Source organism: Triturus cristatus, chromosome 3_1 (genome assembly GCF_964204655.1).
Source record: "Triturus cristatus chromosome 3_1, aTriCri1.1, whole genome shotgun sequence".
Taxonomy (NCBI): Eukaryota; Metazoa; Chordata; class Amphibia; order Caudata; family Salamandridae; genus Triturus; species Triturus cristatus.
In genome coordinates this window covers 110,533,269-110,547,842 of record NC_140583.1, presented here as the reverse complement: position 1 = coordinate 110,547,842, position 14,574 = coordinate 110,533,269, and the positions used below count along the sequence as shown (strand labels likewise).

The 14,574-nt window shown below is 45.4% G+C and overlaps 1 protein-coding gene across 1 annotated transcript in view; it reads left to right on the top strand.

Moving 5' to 3' along the window:
• Positions 1-14,574, top strand: part of LOC146859794 (catalase) — a 408,907-nt gene that overhangs the window by 56,664 nt on the left and 337,669 nt on the right. The window contains exon 5 of the mRNA XM_085643517.1: positions 5,020-5,124. Coding sequence (XP_085499643.1) covers positions 5,020-5,124 — 105 coding nt within the window. The remainder of the gene's footprint in view (positions 1-5,019; positions 5,125-14,574) is intronic.

The following is a 14,574-nucleotide window of genomic DNA, read 5'->3' as shown; positions in this document are numbered from 1 at the left end:
GGTTCTAGCATGAGTCACTGATCCTCTTTTAAATAACTACAGGTTGCCTTCTAACATGGGCTTACATTTAGGGAAGATTTACAGAACTGAAGAGTGCTCCCATGCGATTAGCTATTATCAGCTTAAAGGGGAGCAGGAACTGTAGTGCATTTGTCCACCTTCTGCATGGCACATCTTTGCTTTAAACACACAAATACAGCCACCCTGTCTGTATATAGGCCTGTCAAGCAGTCTCATAGCCTGTTTATTCCACCAACTTTCATCTCTTGAGTCTAAGTCAACCAAACGGAGTCCTGAAACATTTATTCAGAGCGTGTTTTCCTGGTTTTAACAGTTTTCTGTCTAATTTCCTAAATGGTACAGGAAAGGGAAGACACTGTAGATTGGTGCACTCTGCACTTGTTGTGACTGCACCATGCATCATGGTTTACTGCTGTTAGCCTGTCACTGCTGCCAAGTTCCACAGGCCCAGATGATTCTCTGTGCTTATTTGCTGCCAAAATATTTAGCACAAAGCCTATCTCCTCTCCTCACCGTTATTCAAGCCTACCCTCCTTTTTGGATAGGAGCCAGGGTGGGGCCGAGTCATCCCACCACGGCTCATTTTATCAGCTGGCGTATGATCTAGGTAGCAGCTGGAAGCGCCGATGTTGTATTCTTAGTCTATGCCACAGTGTGGCTCTTCAAGATTGGATTGAGCCAACATTTAAATGCAGCCTCTCGAGCCAAATTCCGGGCCCCTCCCCTCCCCTAGCTAGAGGCAAGAAAGGTGATGTTTGTAAATATCAGAACGACCACAGTGTACATTTCTCTGTAGAAGCAAAGTTCTATGTTACTGAAGCTTGAGGACTCTTAGTCTCCTTGGAGCCAGCCTTGGTGTGTAAAAGTAAAATATTCCACTGTTGTATTAGAAGATCTGGGTTGATATTCCGATATCCTCACTTCCCTATATTGAGAAATTACTTGATCTTCAAGTGCCTTCGTTCCTATAGTTGTCGAAATTGGAACAGCTTAGAAACTGTCTAAATGTGAATACTAACTCGACAGAGGCATGGTGAAGAATGTTTGCTTTGGCCCATTGTCTCCCATTTGGAGAATGTGATTTTTGACTTCATTTCACCTAATTTTATGTACTTGTACTTAGGCTGCCTGTTTTCTATGATGACCTCTTATTCTTCCGGATTCTACATCCCCTTGAATACCTTTCTCTGACTCTTTACCATCCACAGCTCAAGTTGTTAATATGTTGCTGCTGCTAGACCGTCTTTGATATTTAGAAAGATTAGAATATATATATATATATATATATATATATATATATTTTTTTTTTTAACTATATGTTTTTGTTAGCATTTCATAGATAAACTTTTGTATACATTTCCACAGAGGGACCAGAATATCGTCCCAGCATCTTGAACATATATGCCGTTTATTAACATCCACCCTCTCTTTCACACCCTTGGCTCATCTGACCTTGACCTGGTACATGGGACTCCAAACTATCTTACTCTTGGGGAGTTCCTAGATGACCACGCTTTACATCAGTGTAGCGGGGCAGCATGTATACCGGATTACCCATTTCCCAAGACTTCTGGTATTGCAATGTGTATCATAGATCTCCCGTCATCTACGGAGGTATCTCATCCGGTGTCGTCACTAATTCTGCATAGCATTGCCTCCTAGGCCCTCATTTTGTCAGTCACTCTGTCATCCCTACGGGTTGTTTTCATATGACATCCCTCTGCATTAATCCATTCAGCCATGTCTATCAATCAGTCTTCACTCTTTGGGCTTTTTTGGGGGACAGCGATCCAATTTCAATCCTAGGTTTGCCCATCAACAACCTCAGGACTATGAACCTTCTAATTAGTGTCTTTTTCTTGCGCAATGGTATTCGCCCCAGTAGGCCGTGTGTCTGTTCCCTTGGGACCTCCCACCCCGTGACAGTATTAAGTTTCAAAAGAACGGTCTGCCCGTACTACTCAGTATAAGGGCAGTTCCATAGTATATGGAGAAAGCCAGCCGGCTGTCCTCTAAGTCTAGTGCACTTTGTCAAACTCACTGGTTATATATGGTTTGCCGCCTACTGGGTGGCAGGTACACCCAATGCACCACATTGTATTGGAGGAGCTTGAACCGTGTGTTGGTAGAGGTGTTTTTGACCCCCTCGTGTTTCCTTCAGAGATTTGACGTTCTATTATCAAGAAGAATTGTTATTTTCAATCAAAACAGTAATCAGTGGTGCCTTAGCTGTCCTACAGGGCTTACTTGTGTTCATTTTCATTGTTCTAATTGCTAGGTTTAATTAGGCCACTATTGATTGTACAAATAATGTCTTAGAGTCAGCATTTAGAAAACGATGATGGAGTTACTGATGGCATTCGCAACTTGTGTGGGACGGCACCCAATCCAGGGTACTTAATCTAGAAGAGAGATCTCAGATCACATAAATTCCCACAGCTCTCATGCCTCAGGTAGTCAATCACCATGAGGTCCATATTTCCCTTATTCATGTTCAATTCTGAGCAGGCTGGTTGAAGCAGGGTTAAATATCCAATCATCTGACACTGACTGATTGCACTGTAGCTCTTTAGAAGCAGGTTACGTTCCAGCTGTATAAAAGATGTTGGGTGTCCCATAAGTGCACCATTAGAAATATTTAAATATGAAAAAAAATCCCATGCATTGCATCCAGGTTCTACAAAGTAAGCTTTTTTTTAATTTAATGTTTTTTTAGAATCTGTTAATTGGTTTTATCACACAATGATACAATGTAGCAACAAAAATCATACAGCAAAAAAAAAAATCATACAAACATTAGCCTCACTGGGCTATATCATTCAGTGATAATCTTATAATATGAAAATAGAAAAGTGTGAAGAGGGAAATAGACGGGGGGAAAAAGCAGAAAGAATAGAATGGGCTTACTTAAAAGCCACAGACTTGTAGGATGATACCTGGAGGGCAAACAACCCATCCCTAGCAAACCTTCAATCAACACGAAGCCTTCACCTGTCCGCAGGTGAATGACAATCACCACCTGCAATCGGCCCCACCACTATCTGGATAACACAATCGCATGTAGGCCTGGAAGGGTTCCCATATATATCCCCTGGACGGAATAAGGGTGGCATTAAATTCCAATAGGTTACTAGCTGGTTCTGGCTATATGCCGCATATCTCAGCTAATCCTTCAGGCGAGGGTCAATGCGGCGACCTCAGCACATTGCCACTTCCTGCCTACTTCGGCGAAACAACAGCGCAGACAGCTTTCAAAATCCTGGGGGGACATCTTTGATACACCCAAATAGAGCAGTAACAGGAGTGCGTTCAAGTCGCAAACCTTCCATCTCATTAATAGCATGAAAAATGGATTCCCAATATCACTAAACCCCAGTGCAGTCCGACGACAGGTGGCAGAAGTTCGCACATGGGGACGAGCACCTCACGCTGCACGCCTCATATGAATCCTCACCTGCATAGCCACCCCGGGGTTCCATACAGTCTGTGCAAAAACTTAAAGTGGATCGGTCGCAACCTATATTTGGCCGATAGTGCCCTAGCCTAGGCATAGAAGAAAGTACACTTATCTTAAGGGATAGGCACTCCCAGCAAGACCTCCCAATCCAGACGGGCAGTAGGGACTCGAACAGGGGCTGTATGGTGCATTTTGAAGTACAGCCTGGTAATCTGCGCGGAGGAAGGGTTCCGAATAAAACTTTCAAGCGCCAGCAGTGTGGGGGGTGCTGCAGGGAATGTAGTGTGATAAGTGCAAAAGCGGTCCAGAGCCGGTAGTAGGTAAATTGGTCGAGCAGGGTCACCCCCCCCTCTCCCAACACCTGCTGGGGGGCAATGTACGAGCCATCTGGGAACACTACTCCCATAGTAGTAGGCAGGAGTCTCCTTAGTCTCTCGCACACACCCTCATACTGGGCAAAGGGAAAAATAGGATTCCTGAGCAATGGTATGGAAGGTGGAAACAGGACGTCCTGACAGGTACGCAAACGCAACTCATGCCAAGCCCAGACCGTACAACCAGTCGTGTCTATTGCCACCTGAGGCCGGGCCTGCGCTCTGTAGAATACCATATGAAGTGGATGTGGCTGGCAAGATCATGCTCCAGCGCAGTTTGCGCATAAACTGTGTAGGGTAGCAACAATAAAATGTAAACTGCGGCCGAGTGCAGCTGTAATATAAATCTAAATCTGATGCACCTTGTCTGCCCTGCTCTCCCACGCAGTTCTGGTCTGCCTTCCGAGTCACCAGGCTTGATCGCAGCCTGCGCCTGAATCCACTCGGAAGGGGAAGATTGAGGAACAAGTGAAGAAATGTTGGTTAAAATGATCATTTTAGCAATGGCAAGCCATCCTGCCGATTTATTCCTCTGTCTGTTGACCCACCAGGTGCTGTAGTTCCAGCTTTGGTAAGCTTATTGGCATTGGTTTAATGGTTAGTGCACCTTCTTTCTTTTCAGTAGATATGTCTGGTTGTGTGCTTATGCCTGTTATTCAAGGGTGGTGTCATGGTTGTCTTGTTTAGAAGTTTTCCTAGCGGGGAAGAGAGAGTTAGTCCTTGGGATACTCTGAGTGTATCCAGGTAGAAATCTTCTACTAGCTGTTTGTTGTTCGGCCATTCTAGAGGAATGCTCCTAATGTGAATTTGGCAAATCTAACTGGAGCTTTGGAGTGGTTGGTAACAGATGTAATATACAGATGTAGAAAGGTTAGTGCTATGAGCCACCTGCATTCCGACTTAATAGTAGGTAGTCCACTGATTTTTGAAGTTGGACTTCAGTTCCATCATGTACAGATAAATGTTCCAAACCCCAAATTATCGCACACTCTTCTAGTAGACATTCCTTTACTTCTCGATTCAGCAATGGACAAGGCCCTTTGAACTGTCCAGAAAAAGGTAGGTTTTAACTTAGGATAGTAGCTGTAAGCCTCTTTTGACCTGCAAATGTAAATATATACGTGCACAAAACAAGTAATATTGTTAACACCTTTTTCTTTTTAATAGTTTCCATCATTTATACATTCACAAAAGAGAAACCCGCAAACTCACATGAAGGATCCAGACATGGTGTGGGACTTTTGGGCGCTTCGGCCTGAGTCTCTGCATCAGGTACGTTTTTCATATGCTTGTATTGTTTGCAGAAAAAACTATTCCTGCTTCAGTGTCACTGACCTTTATGACTTATTAGTCTGGTGTGGCATTACAAAATGTTTGTTTTCAAAGCTTAGTAGTTCTGTACAGACTCGTATACACTTGTGGGTTTTGAGGTCAACAGGTATATGTGATTGGGGGTGGGAGAAGACAGACACATTTGTTAGTTGTGGGAACATGGGGTGTAAGGGATTTCCTACTGTGTTGTTCAGTTGGGGAGGGGTAGCAGAACTTTCAGTCCTCCGACATGATCGCCGCAAAATCTATTATGCATTATCCCTGCATGATATGGAAGGGCGATGGGTGCGTGGTGGACATAGTGCTTGGCTCCAATCTTCCAGTGCTTCACCTATCCTGTATTGGGTAGGGTTGTCATGATGGGGCAATAGACTTTGTGGCTTCCAAATGACCTAAGTTGTTGCATGTCACAGCTTTCATAGTGTACTTTGCGACTATTCTGCTTTCATTGCCTTCGTGATAGTTACATAAAAGCATTTTATTTAAAAGGTAAGTAAACCGAGAAGTTGTTACTGGGATCAATGCAGCTCTCTTAAGGCACTACCATCTTTTGGCACTAAAATACAACCTTAAATATTACAATGTCTTGTGCTTGAAATCTGATAATATTGGTCCCATGGCCTATCCTTGTTGGGTGTATTTCTGTCTTGAGGTGATTGGAAGTTGTTTCACCTCCCAAAAAAGGTTGAGGAACTGAGCTAGGTGTTGAAATGTACCCCCTCCGAGCCTTATATCTTAAAATTAGTATCCCCCCAAAAAATACACTATCCAGAAACTAAGACCCCATTCAATGTCACTGGTGCTCAATTGGTGTTCTCGTAGTGTAGGTAATTGGGACTCCAGTGCCTGGTCCCATTTGTCTGGTTAGGTCCACTTTTCAGTATCACTGTGGTTGAGCAGCCGGATTAGGGTTGTTCTGTTACTATGATGTAAATAACTGGAAGGAATAGTGAGATTGCCTGTATTATCTAGGTTGGTCCTAGGGTATGATTTTTAAATTTATGGTTCTGTGTCTTAGACTACTGTCACAGATGTAGGCACCCATACAGACATGACCAGTGGCTGTTACAGGATTTGCTAGCCAATCTATGAACAGGTCTTTTAAGTTAAGATCTTGACTGCAACTGTAAATGTCTATCCCACTGTAACTTTAATCCCTATGAAAGTGATTCCAGTGGTGTGGAATTGGGTCAGGGTCTTAAAACTAGTTGAACCAGTCTTGCACCCTAGGTGTGAAGGCAGTCTGCATCCTGGTTTTCCTGGGCTGAAGTGGTGGATGTGGGCTTAGCCCCAAGATGGTAGATGCTCACTACTTTATTTTCTGCTGATTTATGCAGCTCCGTGAATCGCATCATGTTTTATCTTTTTTCTTGTATCCTCCTGAGCCTATGGGCTTAGGTGAACTAGTGGCTTCTCGACAACCAAATGTATTGGGAAATTGTTTTGCCGGTCTCCCATTCACCTTAACCTTATTCAGGTATTTTTGTCATTTCTTAGATCAGGTTGTCTCTTCCTGGTAGGCCCAGCTAAGCGCTCTATAAAGGCTCTCCCCTACAAAGGTCACAGCAGAAAGCCTACCCCTGCTATTACCAGTAGATTTTAGGGCAGTAGAAACCTATTCTGGAAAATGGACTGGGCTGGTGTCCTCTCTCCACTCACCAGTATGCAGGTTTTATGGACGGGTATCTGGGGGAGTGAAGGGGATTTGGGGGGTAGGTGGGGAGGGGCAGCAAAGGCATATGTACCAGCTGGTGTGTCTGTGGTGGACGCAGCCAGATTACACAACAAGCAGGGAGCCTAAATAAACACGACCATTTATCAGTCTCCCTTGGACAACACATGAAAAATGGAAGGTATTCTTGTGTGTGAACTTGATTAACCTTTTTTAGTGGAAACTTGGCACGCAATCACCTCGTAAGGGTACATTTAAAAAAGCCTCTTCCTAGTACTATAATCACCATACCCATGCTAGTCACTGCGTAGGTTGAGTTGAGGCTGCAGTAGCCACCCTTACTCCGAAAAGGGGTAAACATTTGGTGTTGCCTTAAGTTTATATCAAGCTCTGTAATCAAAGCCCAAAACGATGTGAGGCATCTCTAGGGAGCTTGCAAGATTGTGAAGTCCATTGGAGGAAACAACAAAAGGTAGTCCAAACAACGGTTAGAGGGCAAATTGCACAAGTTTACCAAACCACATGGGGCACTCTGTCCCACCAACCCTAGTTTTTCTGTCGCAGAAATCATTGTTTCCAAGATTTCGTTTCCTTAAAGACCAGTATGCTGCTGTGTTGACTTGGATATGTGAAATTTATCCAGTAATGGGGTATCTTTCATAGATTCACATGCCTGAATCATTCCCCGTCGCCGAGGCGGGAGTCCCCGGTAAATAAAAAAGTAGTGCCAAAATGCTAGTAGTAGGCCCAAAGAAAAGGCCAAAAGCCTGTATCTTAGCAGCCTATCTACCTCATTATGCAAAAAGAACCAAGAATTTGGTAACAACCAATCAGACACCAGCACCCTTCTAGAACCCTCTCAGCAGAGCCAGTTCTCCTCAGATTTTCACCGCACGTCGTGTGGAAGGGAGTCTCCCTTAGTGCCTCTCAGTTTTCTTTCAACTTGCTTCAGCATGTCAGACAAGAAGGCCTTGTTTAAGTCCTGCAGGACCTGCACCAAGAAGAGAGTCCATGTTGATGATCAACATGTGGACTGCATCTACTGCCTCTACCCTAAACATGAGGCAAAAGATTGCAAGATTTGCCGCACCTTCCCTACAAAACCTCTTAGGGATAGGGAGGCGAGAGTGCTTTTGTGGCTTAAATCCTCTTCGGCTGAGGAGGATGACAAAGCCTCTACTTCTAGCAAGAGAGCTAGATCGCAGGACAGCTCTTCCAGCGAAGGGAAGAAGCGTCAGAAATCGCATCATTCTACTTCTGATGCGCACTCTCCTCAGGATTCTACAGTCAAGACTAGCACACAAACTGTGAGTAAAGGCCTTTCAAATCTTTGGCTTACGCTCAATCTTCAGTTTGTCACCTCGTCTGCTTCTTCATTGACACAAACCTTCACGACGACGGCACTTACCTCTCCTATTATGTCTACGAAGATTACTATCTTCACAATGAAGCCCGCCGTCGAGGTGTCGTCGACGAAGTCCTCGTCGACGAAGTCAGCAGTACCGCCGTCGACGATTCCGCCATTGAAAAGCCTGTCGAGCTCGTCGACGAAGATTCCATCGTCGACAAAGATTCCATCGTCGACAAAGATTCCATCGTCGACAAAGATTCCATCGTCGACAAAGATTCCATCGTCGACGAAGATTCCATCGTCGACGAAGATTCCATCGTCGACGAAGATTCCATCGTCGACGAAGATTCCATCGTCGACGAAGATTCCATCGTCGACGAAGATTCCGTCGACGAAGAGCTCGTCGACGAAGATTCCATCGACGAAGACCCCGTCGACGTCGAGCTCGTCTACGACGGCTCCGACGACGTTGAGCCCGTCGACGACTATGGCACCGTCTACGATCCCGTCGACGATCCCGTCTACCACAGCCCCGTCGACGACGACCTCGTCAACTATGGCTTCTACTCCAGTTTCCACCAGGACTTTTCAACTAAAGTCTTTTCAAAGGCAGGACATTTCACCGCTTACTCCCTCGCATCTCCTGGAAACTTATGTGCAGTGTGACGATGATTATGTGGACGACGAGGACGAAGGGCCCTTTGGGATTGCTCGCCATCCTTCGGAACTGCACATCAAATGTCAGGAGGACGATGATGATGATGATGAGGAAGAAGACAATTATCAAGGGCATTACTATCAGGAAGACTTAGTCGTTCCGCATCATAGACCCTGCTACACACAACCTCGTAGGAACGAGATGTCACATCTGCCTCCTACTTTAATACAAGACCTACAAGCCATGCTTGCAGATTATAAGCAGCGTTTTCCACCGCAGCCAAACGTTCCACAGGTTCCACTGACTGCGCCGCAGCCGGACCCATTGCCTCTGCCTGAGGGTCCAGCCCCAATGCCTCAACTGCCTGATCCTCCACAGGACCCGCATCAAGATACAACCTCGGAGGAGGAATACGAAGAGGGCGAGCTGCCAGACCCAGCAGACCCTTGGGATTCATATATAATCCCTATGCCTTCGCCACCTACCCCTCTACCATCTGATTCGCCTCCAGAAGATATAGGGGGGTTCCATAACCTTATGCAGCGAGCTGCGACCAGGTTCAACTTGCCGGTCACCATTGAGCAGTCTGACTGTTTTCTGCATGACTTTAAAGAAGAGTCAAGAAAGGTTACGAGAGCTATCCCTATCATTGACTATATTTGGAAAGATTAAAATCATGAAAAACCCGGCATCAGTACCAGCGGTGCTTCCACGGATTGACAAAAACCGTGCTCCAGCTGACAGTCCCTCTTGTCTCATTGGCCAACCGCGTCCAGACTCGGTTATATCTCCGGCAGCCCAACAAAAGTCTAAGAATCCGGCAGCACCGGTCACTACACCACCGGATAGGGAAGGACGCCGACTGGATCTAATTGGGAAAAAAAATTCAACTATGGCAGCTGCTTCCATCCGGGCAGCCAACTCCCTAGCGATAATAGGGCGTTATGACCGCCAGATGTGGTCAGAAATGGCAAGCTTTATCGACCTCCTCCCAGAGGATAACAGGCAAGATACTCAAAAGATTTTGTTGGAGGGTGAGCGTGCAGCCTCAGAGACTATCGACTGCGCACTGGATATTGCGAATACTAACTTTCGCCAGTTGGCTGGGGCTGCGGTTCTTAGGCGCCAGGGTTGGCTGAAAGCTACCACGTTCAGACCAGAAGTCCAGACAAAAATATTGGACCTGGCCTATGATGGCGAATCATTGTTTGGAAAACACATAGATGACGCACTCCAAGCAATTAAAACGGATACTGATACTGCAAGATCGTTGGGCTCCTTGCAATACAAAAGAGGTACCTTCAGAGGAGCAAGGGGCCGTGGATTTTCATCCAGAGGAAGTTATCATACCCAACAAAATGGGTACCAGCCTCAGTATCGGCAATCATATCAGTCTTCCTACAGACAGACCAATACATCTGGTTTCTCTCGTCAAGGCGGACGAAAAAGATCGCAGAATCAGGGAAGAGACACCTCACGGAAGCAATGATTTCTGCAGGGCGCCTTCCACTCCTTTTCCCCTCCCTGTGGGTGCGAAAATTTCAACTTTTGCGACCAAGTGGCAAGAAATTACGTCGGACCAGTGGGTTCTGGACCTGGTTCACAACGGTCATACCTTAGAGTTTGTCACCAAACCACCCAACAAACCACCCAAGGGACCCCCTCCCCCTTGTCTTCACTTACTATTCAAGGAAGCTTTAACGATGCTCCTCAAGAACGCAATCGAGAAGGTTCCTGCGCTTCAAAAGGGGACAGGTTTCTATTCCCGCTTTTTTCTCATCAAGAAGAAATCAGGGGAGTGGCGCCCAATCTTAGACCTTCGCAATCTGAACAGATTCCTCAAGAAGCAGGGATTTCGCATGGTCACTCTGGCGGAAATTCTAGGTTGCCTCAACGAGGGAGATTTTCTAGCTTCCTTAGATATGGAAGACGCTTACTTTCACATCCCAATACATCCGAAGCATCGCAAGTATCTTCGCTTCACAGTGGCTGGCGCCCATTACCAGTTCAAGGTGCTCCCGTTTGGGTTAAAATCTGCCCCAAGGATCTTTACGAAGTGCCTAGCTCCAGTGGCAGCAGTGTTGCGCTCCCAAGGAATCCAAGTCTTTCCGTATTTAGACGACTGGTTAATAAAGGGTCCTTCGGAAAGATCAGTCAAGACTGCAGTGACAACATCTCTTCGTCTGTTCCATTCTCTCGGGCTTACGATCAACAGGAGCAAATCTCAATTGCAACCAAGGCAGATCCTTCCTTTTCTGGGCGCGCTGTTAGATACCGTCCGCTGCAAGGCATTCTTATCTCATGAACGGCAGGTTCGTCTTCAAAACTTAGCAATCCGAATTTCCAAAAGAAAGTCCGTTTCTGTCCGGATGTTCGCGTCGCTCCTAGGGATGTGCTCCTCTGCAATACACCTCGTTCCTCTGATGCGGCTCCGCATGCGACCCTTGCAGGAGGAGTTACACCTTCAGTGGCAGCAGGTGATGGGCTCCTTCGACATCATCAGAGTCACTTCAGGCATGAAGAGCGCTCTACGTTGGTGGTCCCATATTCCCAACTTATCAGAAGGGCTTACTTTCATTCAGAAGATTCCAGACTTTGTCCTCACTACCGATGCTTCCATGGAAGGATGGGGAGGTCATCTCCAAGATTTACAGATACAGGGAAAGTGGTCCCCAGAGTACAAAAACAAACACATCAACAGTCTGGAATTGCGAGCAATTTTCCTGTTTCTGCAAGCTTTCCTTCCAAGGATTGCAGGTTCTTCGGTTCTGATTCGAACCGACAATACCACCAGCATGTTCTACGTGAACAAACAATGAGGAACAAGATCAGCAACTTTGTCCACGGAAGCTCAGGAGTTGTGGGAATGGGTCACACTCCACAGCATAACCCTCAGAGCAGAACATGTCAGAGGTCTCTGCAATACATTAGCGGACACGCTCAGCAGATACCAATCAGATTGCCATGAATGGGAGCTAGAGCAAGCTCAGGTGCTCAGAATATTCAGAGCTTGGGGAACACCACCGCTGGATTTGTTCGCCACGAAGGAGAACAAGAAATGCCGCTTCTATGCCAGCAGATACCCTCAACAGAGCTCAAGGGGGAATGCCCTGTCCATGCGATGGTCAGGGATTTGTGCTTACGCTTTTCCCCCGATACCCCTGATACCGAGGGTCATACGCAAGATGAAGTTGGAGGGCTGTCGTCTCATCTTGATTGCACCCAGATGGCCACGCCAATACTGGTTTCAGGAGCTCCTATTGCTATCACAGGACCAGCCGATCCGTCTTCGCCCGACGCCCACAATGCTGTCAAGGAACAGAGGTCAGGTTCTCCACCCGGACCCTCAGTCCCTACATTTACACGCATGGCTCCTGACTTCTTAGAGTTTAAGGACCTGGATATCCCTCAAGACTGTAGGGATATATTAACAAAATCACGAGCTCAGAGCACGATAAAAACTTACCGTCTAAAATGGAAACGGTTTTGCTGCTGGTGTGAAGCAAACCAGGTGCACCTGGTGGACGATCCTGCAGAAAAGATCCTTCCTTACTTGTTACACCTGGCAAGATCTGGACTTTCTTTCCCTTCAGTCAAGGTCCACTTAGCTGCACTTTCCAGATTCAGAAGGGGTGCTCATGGCCCTTCTCTTTGTTCATCCTCTTTAATTAAACAGTTTATGAAAGGACTATTCCGAGAGTTTCCTCCGGTCAGACTTCCGCCACCGGAATGGGAACTCAACACAGTCTTAATGCAATTAATGAAGCATCCATTCGAGCCCATCCACAAGGCTGACCTAAAATTCCTTACCTGGAAGGTTGCTTTACTTCTGGCTTTAACATCAGCTCGAAGAGTGAGTGAAATTCAGGCGTTTACTGTAAAGGAACCTTTTCTACACTTCACTCAAGACTACGTGCACCTCCGAACTAATCCAACGTTTATCCCTAAGGTGCCTTCACAGTTTCATCTTAATGAACCAGTGACGTTAAAAACTTTCTTTCCTAATCCATCCACCCCAGTGGAACGAGCCTTACATTCTCTCGATATCAAGAGATGTCTTAAATTCTATCTTCTGAAAACAAAGAACCTTAGAAAGTCCGATCAATTATTCGTGGCTTATGGCCAAACTACTCTGGGAAAGGCGGTTACAAAATCCACCATTGCCAGATGGATAGCATCTACAATACTTTTCTGCCATGACAAGGCTCACAGGCCTTTGTTGAGGAAACCCAAGGCCCATTCCACAAGGACAGTAGCAGCGTCTACAGTATTGTCCGCTGGTGTGACTCTAGAAAATATCTGCCGTGCTGCGACATGGAAAAATGTCCACACTTTTACAAGACATTACTGCCTCCAATCTACGCATCGTGATGATGCAGCAGTTGGCCAAGCTGTACTAAGACACTGTTTCTTTGAGATACCTTCAGGTACCCTTTTTTCATATTTTAATATGTAAGATGTTGATATCTTTAGTATAACAATGCAATGTGTTACAATAATGATTTGCTTTCATTTTTACATGCTTTTTCTCTTTTATAGATTGCATGTTTTGAATTTTAAGATCTTTTCTTATACCTCTTGTTAACAAGCTGTGGATGCAATTAGGGAGTATCAGCACTAGTCTCCCGCCATCCGCAAACGACTGTATACTTGGTATACTGCTCGCTATTCTGATTCAGGCATGTGAATCTATGAAAGATACCCCAATACTGGATAAGAAAACAAGTTACTTACCTGTAACTACAGTTATCCAGTATTGGTATCTTTCATAGATTCACATGCACCCACCCTCCTCCCCGTAGAGTCAGTTCTATATAATTTGGGATGTTCACTTCCCACTTGTGCTACGAAAATCTGAGGAGAACTGGCTCTGCTGAGAGGGTTCTAGAAGGGTGCTGGTGTCTGATTGGTTGTTACCAAATTCTTGGTTCTTTTTGCATAATGAGGTAGATAGGCTGCTAAGATACAGGCTTTTGGCCTTTTCTTTGGGCCTACTACTACTACTAGCATTTTGGCACTACTTTTTTATTTACCGGGGACTCCCGCCTCGGCGACGGGGAATGATTCAGGCATGTGAATCTATGAAAGATACCAATACTGGATAACTGTAGTTACAGGTAAGTAACTTGTTTTCTTTTTCTTGACCTGGGCTTCTTGGGATAGATTAATAATGATGTATACTGACCGAACAGACAGGCACACAGATAATCAGTCAGGTTAGCAATACCCAGAAAGAAACAGTGGATCGGATCAATGAGGCATAGCTCTGCAGCCTCTAAGAAGTGAGGGATAACTCTTCTTTTTGCGAAGTGTGAGAGGTTTACAGCAGACGTAATTGTGCTTCAGGCTCTTTTAGGTCAAAACAGTGCAACCTTTCATAGCTGCTTTTCTTGACGAGGCCTTCAATGCTTTTGCATGCTGTCCTCTTAGGTTTAGGACATTAATTTCATACACTCTTTGCTTGTCTATTTCTTAAGCATTTCCGTGATGCATCAGTCATTTGAGCTTAGCGTACGTTTTTGGCATGCATGCTGAGGGGACCAAAATGTATTTCTGATAATGGTTTTGTTGGGCAGTATACTTCAATGATCCTATAATTTAAAACAAAATCCACTTGCATCTGAATAAAAGTTGATAATGTATTACAAGATATTCTGCAAAAGAGAAACCGCCATAAAGAACCCTTAATGAGGGAAACAATATATACAA